Genomic DNA, 16,263 nt, shown 5'->3' with positions numbered 1-16,263 from the left:
CACAAGTATCATTGATCTTACATTGTGACATCATTAACCACTTACTCCTGTGAATGATCCGTCTAGTACCTGTAATCTCATCCGCATCACTCGAGGGCTTCATTGGCATTAGTTTCCAAGCATTTACCCTTTTGATTCTAATTGGCAGAAGGCCTCGTTGCACATCACTAGTACTATCTAGTGATGCATGCGCTTCTTCCCCACTGACTTGTGCACCTAGGCTCTACCGTGTCTAGAGCTGCACCGGTCCTTCCCTGATGCTCTCTATCAACCCCAGCCGCGTTTGCATGTTCATCTCATACATTCATGAAAGACCAACTCTTCGAATCCTGCAGCCACGATTGGCACTGCCGGTGCTATGGTAGAAGTGAATACATTGTGCAGTTTGGCTGTCCATAGTAAAATCGCTAGTAGTTCCCAAGATATCACAGGCAGGTCATTGACAAAAGGATGTTGAATGACTAGACAACCCAATGGACAGCAATAAAGCACAGAGCCTATGCCTTGTATGATCATATGGAGATTCCCGCCATAAACCATCAAGCTACCCTGCAGTGAGCAACATCAAACCCTATGGTAGCAGCAACACTACATGCAGAGGGGGGGGGAGGGGCAGGTTCCCTGTTCCCACATGTTCTATGATCACCTCTATGACAAAGCAATGAGGCTATCACAATGGGGCCACGTGGTAGATGGGTTTTTAGCAATTACTTCAGAGCGTATAAACGATTGTGTCCGTAATGGGGTGCTCTATACAAACGTGATGATATAATAAGCTTGAGGTCTAAAGTGATAAGGAGTCTCGTGACAAGAGAGGGCCAACCGCGCTTAAACAACCCCCCCCCCACGTCAGCAATATTGCCCCCAATACTAGGAACTCACAATTCAGCAATTAACTCATTAGATATAATGGCGCCATCATAGATTGCTGCATGCCCGCTTTGGTACTAACCCGGAAACTGTTGAAAATGGAAACCAATCCCGTAAATAAATACATGACAGGTAATAAGATGAGGAAAACGTTGGTAGGGCGAGAAGTAGAGTCAAAAGAGAAAGTACTAGACATGGGGATTTCCAAATCCAGCGCTCCAGAGCCACAATCACCACATGTTTTTGGGATATCCACACACTATAAACTTGAATACAGTGAATCTAAATGAGTGGCAGTTACATAACCAGTGGGGATACTGAAAACCTGGTGTTAGCATTGCTATCTGGGTCTAGAACCGGAGACCTCTCGACATAAACATGCAAAGAGTAGTGATAAGATCTACATGGGACATTGAGTTTTTGCATGAATACTAGCCTGCAACCACCTTACAGGACAACCCTGAAGGACAAGTGATGAACCAAACAGAGGTGGTTCTAGCAATTCCTTACATTATTGTGTACCGATTTATTTCTCAGTCCTTACCTCGGGTATTCCATTTCCAGACACTGTGCTTTCTGAAGGCCACAGACTTCCTTCCTAAACGTAAAAGAAAAAGAAAAAAAAAAACGTTGAGCTTTGAAAACATTTTGCTAGTACACAAACTTGACAATTGGTTTTGAGAATTTGGTAGTTGAAAAACTCAGAATACACTTCAAGTAAGCGAGACATCGGGTGTGATGCTAAAGAGCTATCAATGGCTTGGTAAGATCTTCCCATGGCCTGTTACAGGCACATCTACCTGGAAGATTGCACAGGACCATGCAGCAGAGATAGCACTTAACTGCCGTTGGGTGGCTCCAACTCTGCCAGAGTAGCATTCTCGTGTGCAGTGGGTTTGCAAAATAGGAATACCTTTTTAAGCAGCAGCAGACAATTCGAATTTTTGGTAATCGTCTTATAAATGGACAGCCATGTTATTTTATTAGCTAGGAGGCCCACTTCCAGCGTTGGTTAACCATGGCAAAAAGCAGCCTTTTGAGGAAGCACCACTAAAATGCTAGTACAGTTGGTCGCCACTGGCATGGGAAGCCATGCCCAGATCATTAGGTCATCCCGTGGACTTCAGTAATAACAGAGGAGCTTGAGAGACAATGGGGGCCTCACTGTTTTATTGCACGTCTGAATGGTTCACCCAGTGCAGAAATCTGACCCCAGTGCTTCCAAGGGGGCCTGATTAGGATGCAGAAAAACCAAGAAGCAGCACAGATTCAACAGGCTTTCGAATTCACAATACTATCCCACACTTTAAGTACAGGGCTAACCATTCCATGACATAAGAATCGGTACTCCAGGCAGGCCGCCCAGCAATTGAAATAGCCTCCTATGTTGTGCATTCCGGACGTTATCATCGCTAGAACTGAAAATGATCCCGCCTCCTGGAACCATGTATTGGGAACCATACTGCCACAAGTTGTAGGGTGTCCTGACCCACGTTTAAGCTACCCTGCTACAACATTTGGTGCTGTGGGCTTAGGAAATTCAAGATGGCGGAAAACCCACATGTGCGCCGAAATCCAGGAAAGCTGCGCAGTTGTGCGCACACCAAAATGGTTACCTAACTTGCCACCCACCAGGGTAAAGAAAGGTCTTTGTTAACAAAATCCACTTTTACTGATGTCAAAAAGTTGCTGAAATCGTGACTCATTGGACCACTTTAAAGATTCAACCCTTTTTGTGGGGTTCCACATAACCATCTTACTGTAAGGAGCCCCATCAAAACAATGTTAAGCAAGGATTTACTACCATGTAAGAACCATTCCTGTTTAGAATGCATTAATCCAAGAAAATCCCAAAAATGGGTGCAGTACCAGTACTCACCACTATCCAAAAGCCGGCGTTTTAAAACCCACTGTGTGTTTTTCTGAAGGCAAGCAAAATGCCTATTTCAAACCTTGCAACATGTGCAAAATATTCACTGAACACCAGCAGACATTTGGCAGAATGGAGTTTTGTGTGCCTACAAAATCTGGGAAATGAAGAGCCCAAAAACAATGCTTATAACAAAAATGCTATGGAGTCAGCAGCTTAAGCCTAACTGCAACTGGATTTAAAACCACCAAAATCGAAAATGTTAAATTAAATGAGTGACCTATGTTTGGTGTCACATGCCTTTGTAACTGTTGAAATGTCATAGTTTTGCACTTAGAATCAGCATTCTAGCTGCATGTGTAAAATTACAAGTTATTTTAAAAGCAACAAAAAGTTAGCTGAAGGTCTGGCTTAAGGAACTTGATTTTGCCTAGCAACGGATCCCATCAGGAGTGAAACTTGAGTCACAACTATGTTCCCAGGCCAATGTTCCTTTTGCTGCCCACACTAAGGATATGCCATCTATCTGATAATTGAATTTCCTGTGCTCTGCCAGAGAGTGAACAAAGCCCTCTCCACTCAGGCAAAGGTTTTTATTACAGACGTCGTAAAAAGTGGCTTCCTCCTGGAGAAGCTGGGAGGGGCACTGCCTGTGAGAAGCAAGCTGGCTTGGCAGAAACTGGAAAGACTGGTTTCTGTACCATGTGACCTGAAAAGACACACCCCTGCAGCAAGGATATGGTTTTATAAAAAGGGGGATAATTCATAGTGCGGACATGTGAAAATTTTATAAATGATACCATAATTCTTGTGATTTTTCTGCCCACAGTTTAAGACGTGGTAGGAACCGGTGGTATGTTCAGGGGGGTTTTAGCGGAAAAGTGGATATTACTCTAAATGTGTGCATGTTAAAAATCTGAAACTTCATCAGTTAATGTCCCTACCCCCTGCACACATGTATGTAAAGTTGGGTCCATGTCGGAAATTGAAAAAGCAGTTAAAAAGTCAATTATGTACACTCTTTGAATGCAAGCTCCGAGAATGAGCAGATTTGGACATAGACATGGCTAAATTCAGCCACACCATGTATATGTAATTTCAAACAACTGTGTAACTCTGAAGTATGGATTTTGATCATATATATATTTGGGTGCACAGATGATAAGGGAGGTTGTTTCAAGAGATCATAAAATGACATCAATCTGACTCACAGTTCAGTTTGCCAATCAAGCGGAGGAATGGAAGCCTGACCAATGACGAATGAGAGGGGCAAGTCTAGTGATGCAACACACACACCCATTCTCAAGAAACAGATAAAAGCAGAGAGTCAGGACACATAGAGACATTCAATTTCATCTGCCGCTGGAAGCCCTGCCGGAAAAATCCATACTTACCTCCATCAAACTCCAGAAAGCCAAACTAGAGACTTCAATCTATCCAGAGCAGAGACCAGACCAGAGAGAAAGCAGTGCTGTGCCTAGCAGAGACCAGACCAGAGAGAAAGCAGTGCTGTGCCTAGCCGAGACCAGACCAGGCGCTGTGAGCAGAATCCGGAAAGACCTGACCAGACTGAAGATCGTGACCAAGTCGCTTTCCTGTTCAAAATCTCTTGTGAGTACTTAGCAAAACTCAGAACACATCTCTTAGTTTAAATTCATCTAATTCAATCTATTTAACCTAAGTAGAACTGCCTCCTATCTGTCACCTGTCATTTCTAGTAAAATTTGTCATTTTGAAAAAGTGTGCGTTTAAAATTTACAAAACCAAAAACGACCTTTACTAAATTACTCATATCTCCGCAACCGTTTGGGCTAGAGACTTGCAATAACTTTCATTTGGAAGCTGAGATCCCAGGCTTTCCTAGGACCCCAAAACGGTAGAGATAGTCCTTGTGGTTCCTTTGTAATAGCGCTCGGCGCATCCGCGAATTTTGCCGCGATTTGCAATTTCTTCACATGTAAAAAACTGCTGCTGCCTGATTTCATTTGCCAGAAATTCGTTTAACCTGCTAACTATCCCTGCATCATTGCTAGTGTGAGCCTGGACTAATATTAACTAGATACCACTCATCCTGAACCTCTAAAAGGGAATTAAGAGCGTTTCCAGCATATTTCTCATTCATTGCTAGCACCTATCAAAGCATTTGCCTGTGTTTTCAAACTTCTGTTTAAGCTTGCTGGATTGAACTGAATTACAGTTGATTGCATTTCTGAGAACTGTGTGTTTTCCTTCCATTTCCTTGCCTTGCATCAAGGGGGGAGGGGAGTAGCCAGAGAAAAGTGATTACATTGTTTGGTTGAAATCATATTGCGTATTTTCTGTACTGCATTCATTGAATATTGCATCCACCTGAGCCTACATAAAGCATCCTCTACCACATTATACTTTTGTTCCTATTTACCAGTGTGCTACCTTATCCATTTCATGTCAACTCATTAGTGATTAAAGAAGTGTGCTAGTGCCAGATTCTCCGTTGTTAATATTTACCATATCAGATTAAGTGTGATATTCAATTATTAATTTATTAAAAAGTGTGATATATATTTTAATTTATCAAATAAACCTTTTAAACTTGCAAAACAGAATTACTTCTTGGCTCAGTGGGGTCAGGGGGATTCCAAGAGAGGGGTGTTATACAAGGGTAGTCATCCAGAACGCATGAACTGGACCTAAAGATATATCAATAAGGGTTTTCATTCAGTATTCTAGACTAGGCGTTAACTTGGCTGTAGTGCTGAATTGAATCCTCTTACAAAGTGTAGTTATTCTCATCTATCAATGCAACTAAAGACTTCCTGATCTACTCTCCTCAATAATGGCCTTCTCCAACCAGGCACAAAAGTATCTCTCCAACATTTCCACTGCTGCCTCTTCATTGCAGGGTGTAAGACCTGAATAACAAAGGGTGTGTGGCGGGGGGGTGGCGGGCTACGTGTATGGAGTGTGCACATCTAAGCCCACAAGCATCAAGAATAAACAGGGAATAGATCTAAAGTTGAAAAAGAGAATGAAATCGAAGGTAGGTTGACACAACACACAGTGCTCACTGCCACCAATAAATACCAATAGAAGAGACATCCATGATGGGTAATAACCAACTGGCAGTAGAAGATCACATGTCTGATGGAGCGCATAAGGTGTTAGATTGGCAAAGCAGAGGGAATGCAATAGATGCACCAACTTATTAGACCAATTGGAAGAGACAGTAATTATGTCATGAACAGCTCCACCCTGGCAACAACTCCAAAGCAATGTGTGGCGTTCTTGGTACTAATGAAGGGGACCCACTACTTAAAGGCCGCTGGAAGGAATGGTGCAGGACATCCTAAAAGCAACCGAACTGGACACCAGGATGCATTACAATGCCAAAGCCAGGGCTCTCAATGAAATGGTTTTGTAGGCATGAATTATTCTGACAAACATCCGCCTGAATGTTGGCCAAGACTGCTTGAAAGTGAACTTGAATGGCAGGTATCAAAGTTTATTCGTGTATGTTCCAAACTCCTTCAACTATTAGCATAGGTGCATGGAGGGAAAAGCTCACGTAGCAAACATGTTTGACCGCTTTAGAAATCGGCTTCAATGCACAAGGAAGACATTCTAGTGTAACGCTGGTTCAAAACTTGAAACCATCAGACCAAGTCTCAACTTTCTGATGTCGGCAAATGAGTAGGTAATAAGACCTAGTTTCAGAGCCAGGAGACATTTCAACTTGTAGTGTGAACAATATGGATGTCCTCAACCCACAGAAAAGAGACAATGTTCAACAGGAGATTTCAACCATCTGATGATCAACAAAGCCACACGGAATAGGGTGCAGAATGGATTTTGATATGGGTACGTTCACCGACAGACCCAAAGCCATTAAAAGGCTGGCGGCATTTGTTCCAAAGACATGCAGATCCTTAAGGGGACATGCGTCAGATGGGAAAGAACTCATGGTCTGTATACCTAATCCAGCTCTTGGATCATGGACATTTGGGATTTCAGAACAAACCTGGAGTACGGGCATAGAATGGGGAGGTGGTTCCAGGATGGGAATTGAGGTGGTCTACATTCCAAGCTTCGAGCCGGAATTGTTTAAGCTGACAGAAACGAGTGGCGGATGCGTACAGATCCGGCGTTATGCATTAGAAATGCAAATTAAACCGTTTGAGAAAGGAATTGGCACATCGCTGCAACCCATCTGTGGTTTAATTCTTCCCCTAATTTCAGCTTCCACTGTTTTGGCAGGGCATTCACTGGAGACTGCCATAGCTCTGTGCAGCCCTGCTCCCCAATCAAAGCGTGCAGGGCAAAGGGACGGGCAGTACCCAGTCTCTAACTTTGATCATTACTGCACCAATAAGGGCAAAGGGGGCAAAAGAGCGGGATGGACATGCTCGTATCCACTGCCTTGCCACATTCAACAACAGAGGAAAACAATGTATTATTACACTGCCATAAAGGGTATTGGAGCAGGTGCAGGGTTCTGCCTTATGCCAGCATGCTTAGAGAACAAGGAAAAAGGTATCGTCACAGTGCCATGGTACAATGCCGGTTACCTGCCTCAAGCGAACCTGCAAAGATGGCAAGGGCAGGGTAGGGCAGTAGAGCAATGCCATACGACTGTGCTGTGCTAGTAAATGGCCCCCAAATACAACCTTGGCGTCAAGGCGTTTTGCCTGCCGACTGCCCCCCCCCCCCCAACCTGAATCAGAAGGCAAAAATAGACAAGGACTTAGCTCTATGCATGTGCCATATTCTTGTCCTTACCAGTATCTAAAGCTGGTCAGTGGCCTATGCCAGCCTGCCACACAGATGGCAAAGATGACCTACTGTAGCAAAGGCGCTGCTCTGCACAGGCCCCCTTTCCAAGCACATGTTAGTGCGTATCGGCTGGTGTGCAAGGAGGTTTCGTGCGCTATCCGTGCCTGCAGCACACATGGTAAAGAGGGGCTGCTGTAGAAGTGACGGTGGTCGGTGCAGCCCTGGCACTTTGCAACTCCGCATGAACGGCCACAGCAGGGGGCTAGGGGGATATGGCTAATGCAACGGCTCTCCGGGTGCTCACTCACAACCACACACAGTCTACATCACAGAGGGCATGGGCGGGTGGCTGGGCATGCCCAATATTTAGTCATAGCAATGGGGGGACAAGAAGAAGGTGCCTTGGCAATGCCAACTGAGTGTATGACCCCTACCAAATCAAACATGCTTCAAAGTGCGCGCAACGCCTCCACTTTGTACATGCCAACTGATTAAAGTGGTTAACCAGAGAAATGGCACACGAGAGGTCACAAACAATGGCCCAGGGCGCTTGCCTAATGCTAAATAAGAGTGTAGAGATTCCCAGAAGGAGAACTCCTTGGAATGCCCCCCTAAAAAGGTTCACTGGGCTATATAAAATACTAGTTAATGGAGAGCCAGAATAACTGCCTGCATTTTTCAGTATGTTTTTTAAATGCATTTATTTTTGAAGTACAGCTTCTATGAACAGATGCCTTTTCCTATGCGGTTTGGCTGGAACAGCCTCTCTTGTGCATGACAGCCCCCACAAACATGCCATTCCAAAGTCTGCATCATTGGTCGACACTTGCTTCCCATCTCTGGACATGGAGCACAACCAATTAAATAAAGGGCGTCGTTGCGCTGCTCCATCCTTGATCAACTGAGATAGACTGCCTAAATGACTTCATTAATACATCCCCTCCCATAGCAACCCCCAACCCCTCTCCCGACTGGTGCTGCCTCCCCAACGCTTGCGGATTCTGCGAGTGCTCCCTCCACCCAGTCTGGGTCTGGGTGCCCTCACCACAAAAGACTGGTTATTGGTTCCCCTCCCAATCCCCCAATGGGTTCGAGTGCCCCCTCAGTCTCATTTCTGGGTACAGGGTGCCCCACCCCAGTCTGGCTCTGGGTGCCCCATACTCCCCAGCTGGTTTGGTTCTGGGTGCCCCCTCTCCTCTACAACAGGCTGGATCTGGATGTAGGGTACAAACCCCACTCCCCTGGCTGGGTCCAGATGCACCCCCCCCCCCAAATGTTCCTACCGTGGCTGGCTCTGGTTGCCTGAATGCCCTCTCCCCCACTACTCAGCACCTCATCGGATCTGGGTGCCTTCTCCTCCGCCAGCCACTTCCGGGTGCAAGTCGGCCACCCCCACACCCCGCTTTACCTCCCCATCTCCTTTGCTGGCTGGTTCTGGGAGCCCCTCTCCCCTTGAAGAATCTGGATGCAGGGTGCCCACCATCCTCAGCTGGTTGGTTCTGGATGCACTCCCCCATCCTTCATCTCCTCCCCTGGCTATTTCTGCTCCTCCCTCCATCCCTTTTAACCCTGCCCCATATATGTCAGTATACCTCCAGGTTTCTGTTAAATTGTACTCCATTGCTTCTGCTAATTGTGAAGCACGTAGTAAATGGGATTGAAATTGATATTTTTCATTCTCTAAAGAGATTTGTTTAATGCTTTGCTTTAACTAGTAAATGCAACTATACAAGATAATTTAGTCCCTCCCCTCATCATATTGACGAGACGTATAATTAACATGTCGAAAGAACACTAACATACCATCCTAAGAATATCACACACACACACACACGCACACACGCACGCACGCACGCACGCACGCACACACGCACACACACGCACGACTAAGCTCACTGCTTTAGCCATTGATTTTGAGGAGTGCGATAGGCTACAGTGCTTTGGGTTTTTGGGTCTAGTTGGCTCTGACCATCACAGGTTTTGCATCTTCTTCTCCGGCTACTCACAAAAAACTCCTCACTCTTTTCTTGGCGACCCAAGAAACGCAGCAAAACCAATTAATACGGCAGATAGACTCTATAGAAGACTACTTTATGCTCTCATTCCAGACTTCAAGGTCATGTAATCAACTGACTTCCTCCAAGTGAAATCAGCTACATCACCCAGCCTGCGTGTGCACAGAAGGCCCCAAAGATGCAAGCCAGACACTTAGGGTCAGAAAGGGGGACAGTCACCGTCCGATGGAAAAAGCACAGACAAATGAGGTGTATGCAAGGTCGAGGAGGCCCCAGTCAGGACTAGCACTGATCATGCTGTAGGGTCATTGAAGGGGAGTATTTCTACCTACTGGGACCAAAACTAATATCAAGGAGCTACATTCACACAGTTGCTCATCACCCAACGTCAATTTCCCTAGGTCACACCTACACCTGTGCTGGAATCGACCAGCAAGGTTTACATAAAAAGATATGCAATGTCAAGAACCTCCAGGTGTTCCTTCACCACACACAACCCACCAACACAGATGCCCAGCTGCACAGGAAGAATACACTGTTGCTGAGCAGGTGGCTTCAGTACTTGTCGGGGCAGGCAAAGAAAGGGAGGGACTGGCATTGCATATGTGCGAGACGCTCCTCAGTAAAAGGAATCCGAAGCTTACATGTTTGTGCTAATAAAACGTGGTACTTGGCCAACACAAGACAAAATGAAAATATGGAACTAAATATTTAGATCGCTCCGATCTGCATTCTTTATGCACCACAAAGTCCAAATCCCAGAATTGTGTCATAAAGCCCTCCATCATTCGAGAGGATTTATTGAAGTCAATCGCATATAAAAGCCTGGCAGGACACAGAACGCTACTGGGGATCGAAAAAGGAGGCCCTATTCACCTGGGACACCATTTTACGTTTCAGCGTGTTGCATAGCCAGAAGGCACACCACAGCCAGACCTCCTTGGCAAAGCACCAAGGTGTGGGTACCCGGTCATTATTTCACAGCTTCTATTATGCAGACAACCTTTCCATTGCACCCATGACTGGGCAGAGGGGTCCGCCGATACCAAGCAGTTGCGGGTAGAGGTGGCAAGGGAGGGAGTAGTTCATAGGTGTGTACCCCACGAGAGCACACCGCCACAGTTAGGGAACCAAGACACTGCTGTTCCTCAAAGATAATTTTTCGGGAGAAGAAGTGTGGCAGAGGAGCCTTGAAGAGGTAGAAAGATGGAGCGGGGGCACAGTAGAAAGGAGCAGATGGAACGTGGATGATGGGGAGGGTCCACGGGTGCAGGAAAAAGGCCAGCAGAGTCATGTTCCATTAGAAGAACGCGCCACAGAAAAAGGACTTATATAGCGTGTGACTTTCCAAGCCACATCCTGAAACCTGGAGTTCTTCCTACAGAGTGGAAAGGAACAACCTTCTGGGAGGAGGATTGCACCTACAAACTACATATCCAGCCCATACTCACAGTAGGCTACTTACAAGCCATTGACAAACATGAAAAGCACTTGCTTCCTGCTCTAGGACTGGTCCAGACTCAGATACTGCGCTTGTGCCATCATGAGTTGGCCACAGTTCTGAAGATGCTCTTCTCTAGTAGTGCACTGAACCAGAAGTTAACACAGGGCAACACGGCCTTCGATCGCCTTCAAAAATTAGGCATCTTCACAATGAACAGCATTACGTGAATAGATGTTCCCTGACTGGGGACGAATGTGTCAACCAGAAAACACTGCTTCCATGGGACACCAAGGGTTCAAACACCATCCATAACCACAGATGCTCTGTGAATGACACCATGCTGTCTAGGTCAAATTCAGATTGAGAAACCGTTCCAAGCATGGTGGACAGCTTGATGGTCGCCAATGGACCAGTTGACTCCATGTCTTCTGCACCAAATGGACTAGATGAGCCTTCTTGCTTAGTCACCAAGTGACCAACTGCAGACCATGGATCAGAAGATTCCCTTCAGACATTGTCGTCTAGGGTCAGCCCTTATCCAGAAGGTGCTGCTTGCGTATGGCACCATGTGGTCTTGTATCATCCAAGGACTACCTGCCACAGAGGTGGAGTTTGGAATGCAGCCAAACATTGGCACTCTCACCCGTGAGCATGGATACTTTGGACTGCGATTCCAATGTATTACTCTAAGCCACATCCCTGGCGTGGCAGAGAGTTATTTATAATGGTAAATTAATGAACATATTAATATGTAGTTCTTTCGTCCCAGGCATTGAGCCAAGATCTCAGCCATCTGTTTCCCAAGCTCTTTCTGGGAGCTTGTCGCTTGCAATTGAACACCAACTGTTAAAGGATCCACAAAAGAGCTGTGATGACAAACAGCTTTAGCAGGCTGGTGGGATGGAAACATCAGCATTCTCCTCACTAGTCACGAATCCGCAGAGGTCTCCTTTTAAGAGCCTGAAAAATAAAAAAAAATCTGCTGCACCAGAATCTCCACTTGAAACCCTTGCAGCACTGCTTGCCAGTCATGGGAATATACATATTTGGCCCTGAGGTTTAGAAATGAAGCTCCACGACAGTGTCCCACAGCAGCATTCTACTTTCTAATGACTCAGAAAATGACGAATTGCTGCTTCTTCTTTGCCAACCCCACTCTCCCTGCCCCCTCTAGCCCCTAACCCCCCAAAAAAGAAGAAAAAAATATAGGACAGCTTCTGAGGCTACCCAGTCTATTTTTCTTTTTAGATGGAACAAAAGCAGTCCAACTTAGGACTGGGTCTGTCTCTGTCCATCACCCTTGTCGTGACCATGTTGGGCTTGGGTCTCCAAGTTCTCTATTGGCCAGTTCCTTCAGTCTGCCATCGGTCCACAGCCTGTCCATGTCACCTCCTGCAATCCACCCTCCCAAGTATGCAACGAGCCAGTCGGTCCATCTTCCATGAGATGTGGACTAGTCAGCACTATCAATCCAGGGGGGACTGGCCTATAGGGAACTCTGGCGATTTCCTGGTGGGCCTCTGCACCCAGGGCCTCGTGTGTGGTATTTCCAAATGTTCATAGGAAAAGCATTGGGCTTGCTGGAAATGTTTTATATGGGGCCCCTTTGAACTTTATTGCCAGGGCCACTTTTAGTTCCCAGTCCACCCCTGCATCAATCGCAGTCAGTATAGGCGTTAATCTGAATGCAAAATGTCCTATGCAGTACACAAGTGTTTAAATCTCCAAGCAAGGAAGCCGGACACTCGCATTCTAGCGCCAGTTTCTTCATTTAGCCTAATTGTGTGTCCCTTGCTGTCATCTTGAGGAATCGTCCACAATCTAGAGCAAAAACTATATTTTGAAAAAGGCATATTTGTTTATCATTTTTTAATTATCCCAGCTCCCACAAACTGTCTAGCTGCACTGCGCTAACCACGTTTAACAGACACTAGAACCTTCCAGCTGTGTCTATGTCCGGGAATGGGTTGCTGGGTGGAATCAACTAAAAATGGAACTAAATAAAATGGATTCTTGTGCTTTCCTAAAGCCCTACTTAGATGGACAATTTGCGAGGACAGTGCATTTTATGTAGCAATTCCTAGTCACTCCTGTTGGGCTAGAATTGACCGAGTGATCTCATAACAATATGTGCAGCGTTTCATATGTTAGCATAAGCTACCTCCACTTATGGTTCTGGCCCTTGCCGGAACATGTCAGACTTTAAGGAACACAGCAGGGAATGGCTGCGCAGAGCTAGCTTATAGGGCAACAGGAAGACTTTCCAAAAGACCAGTATTGCTAGGGCTACATAAGCTGCCCTACAAATAGCATTTTGTCGGTTAAGTTCTGCTTGCACTCGAGACTAGTTACCCTTTTGAAGACAGATTTCTTTCGAACTGTGGGTGAGCATTCCCTGCATTGGTGGGGGAGATAATGAAGGAACAGGCTGAGGGTACTCACTGAAGACTGGTGCTCCTCTCGCCGTCGCCCTTGACTGTGCCGGCTGATGAAGGATCGGGCTGAGAGCTTGTAGTGGTTCAGCAAACAGGTGATCACCACCACCATCACCATCATGACCACCACAATAATGATTATCTGTACAAACTCCAGCTCCGCTGCAAAGACACAAAAAGGAAGGCTTTGAGTGATTGGCAAAACATGGTGGATCGACCTCAAAAGTATTGCATCCCATGATCACGCACACTGGAAAACTCGGTGCTTGGTTGGCACCAGGGAAAGATATCCAACTATGCTTTCCAGACACAGCAGCATCAAAAGTACACTCAAAACATACAGCAATGCTGATTTCACAAGGTAGCAACAAGGATGGAGTTTTGGGAGGGTGTCATTTAGGATATGTTAGACTTAAGCTTAAGACTTAAGCACTTAAGCACAGGGCCTGCAATTTACATTGCTTCTTGGAGCAGACAGCTGGCTTGGTTTCTATCAGTTGTGCCTTTGCCTAATATGGTGGGAAGAGCGCATGGCGTTTGCATCTTGCAACCATCCCCAAAGGTCAAGAACATATAGAATGGTGTGCCATTTGCTTCTTCTCAAATGAGAGAAGGAAGAAGGAAACCGAGGGAAGGAAGCAAACAAACAGAAGGAAGGAAACAAGGAAGGAACCAGCGAGGAAGGGAAATAAACAAGACAGATTTTTACAAGTTCTATTCTTCATTCTGGTTTGCTGGGAGCTGCAACAGTGTTCACTTTATGGTGAACGTGTTAAAGTGTGTATTGGGTGAGGCCAAGCTCTGGATGGTGTAGTCATCTCTTGTAGAAGGGGGAGGGGTGGTAGGGGGTGCTGCCTGATGTGCAGAACCAACAAATGTCCTTGCAGGCCACCCTTTCAAAGACTGCAACTTGCCTGCTATATTTTATGTGGTGCTCCTTTGCTGTAAGTATATAATTCCTCCTCCACCTACAAGTACAACCATTCAATTCTCAGGTAGCTATGTCCCTTAGTCCCCAAGCAAGAACATTCCTCCATCCTGGTGCAAGATCCATCCTTGCTTGGCAGGCCTGGAGTCCTTCTCCCATCACAAGGGATAACAGAATCCCGCCACACAGATATTTAGAAACCCTTCTAGACGCTCTGGTAATAGACTTTAAAAAGGAAGATCAGAGGTAACTCAAGTTCATAGGGCGAATTGTGCAAGGCATGGGTAGTCTAACCAGAGCCGGAGACCTTTGGTGACTTAATATGCCCTGGCGCAGTGCAGGATGCATGCCACAAGGTGACAAGGAGATACATTCCCCACTACGAAAGAGAACACAATGCCAACAGGTGAGGACCACCAGAGGTGGAAAATGGAAGACTGGGAGGTGGGAAAAGGTCACATTTAAAATCAATCTCGCTAGAGTTTAGAAAAGACAGACCCACGTTGGGTGTTTTTTGCAAGGACTGTTCTACACAACAAGAAATTCTAGACATCTGCCTATGATGCCATAAGTAGGGGAGCACTATTCGGTATTGCATTGACCATACCCAGGAAACCATGCTTCATTGAAAGGGTGAGCAGGTGCCAAAATGGCATTCTTCATGAGGCGGTATGAAGGCCTGCCCCAGCCGTGGTGGGGGACTCCTTGGCAATCATCACACGAGGCAACTGATCAGGCAAAACTGGTGCATTTAGGTTTCCTTAGGACGGAAGCACTATGCATACATCTGCCATAAAAACCTACATTAGTGCACTTATGCCCGAGGAGAAAAGTATAATGAGGATGATAACACACCGACTGACCACCAAGTAGAACCTCTGTGTACCTTTGCGTAACCAGCCAAGAATACTTTGAAAGGATGGGACACCACCAATGGACTACTTTATATTGATTTTCAAAAACACATGGATTATGTACAAATGTATCTGACCAGAGGCATTGCTGGGGGATGGAGGGGGCTGAGAGAGGCTGACCTTTGCAGTAAAGTAGTGTGGACCCACCACTGTCATTGTAAGCATGTATTGGGTTTCAGAGGGAGCAAACCTAGCTGATAAGCAAAGGCAGCGTTGTACAAGGAGGGAATACATTATAATGTTATAATAATTGTCATTTTTATACCGGAAATCAGTTTCTAAGCACAAGACCGGGATTCGAACCTGTGTTGGTATGCTATGCGTCGTCTTGCTTCCAAGTCAAACGGGCTGCCCCTGAGAAAGCGAATGCAAGTGGCAGCATGGAAATCTAAAGGTACAGGAGGCTAGGAAAAGAGGGGAACCGAGTTACAAGCAAGGAATGGGGTTCGGGCTCACGCGAAACACCAGCCTGGGAGGTTTCGCATATTTCCTCCTATCAAAACAATACCGGAGAGCTCCAATGATGGGACCCTCTTAACTGCTCCGTTGTGGCCCTGGTTATGCTTGACGTCTGTCCCAGGAAATTCCCATAGGCACAAATCAAGAAGAACATCTTCACATTTCCCCACATAGTAAACAGACATGCTTAAAAAGCAACTTTCCCGTCTCCTCTGCAATCTCACACCCGTCCCTTTCCGGGCAGGGTGTGACCTCACGTTTACCTCTTCATTCTATACAGAAAAGCGCCCCCTTTATCCTATTACGGTGGCGCGCAGCAGGGCATGAGTTTACTGCCTCGCATTGGGAGGGTCACCGAGATGGTCAACCAAATCACCAGAGACGAATGCGATTTTCCATCTACCGTTCCTCCGTCAGAAATACGACTCGCGCCTTTCATCTGTGGCCAGAAAGCGGTGGGGAAGGCGCGAAAGCTCCCCCCGCCGCCCTCCTCCTCCTCCTCCTCCTCTGCCGAAGGATGTGCTCGGCATGCAGCAGAGGCGGCGAGACACGCACACTCATGCTGTCAGGCGGCCAAGA

At 46.2% G+C, this 16,263-nt stretch overlaps 1 protein-coding gene across 7 annotated transcripts in view; it reads right to left on the bottom strand.

The window, feature by feature from the left end:
• PMEPA1 (prostate transmembrane protein, androgen induced 1) overlaps positions 1–16,263 on the bottom strand; it is a 130,933-nt gene that overhangs the window by 14,134 nt on the left and 100,536 nt on the right. For all 7 annotated transcript variants that reach the window (XM_069651086.1, XM_069651080.1, XM_069651083.1 and 4 more), the window contains exons 2-3: positions 13,391–13,545; positions 1,415–1,468 (exon numbers count right to left, since the gene is read on the bottom strand). In XM_069651086.1, coding sequence (XP_069507187.1) covers positions 1,415–1,468; positions 13,391–13,504 — 168 coding nt within the window. In that variant the 5' untranslated portion in view covers positions 13,505–13,545. The remainder of the gene's footprint in view (positions 1–1,414; positions 1,469–13,390; positions 13,546–16,263) is intronic.

The sequence above is a fragment of the Ambystoma mexicanum genome, chromosome 3p (assembly GCF_040938575.1).
Source record: "Ambystoma mexicanum isolate Mex_15411 chromosome 3p, UKY_AmexF1_1, whole genome shotgun sequence".
Classification (NCBI taxonomy): Eukaryota; Metazoa; Chordata; class Amphibia; order Caudata; family Ambystomatidae; genus Ambystoma; species Ambystoma mexicanum.
Note: the sequence above shows the minus strand (reverse complement) of the source record. Positions and strands in the feature narration are given on the sequence as shown.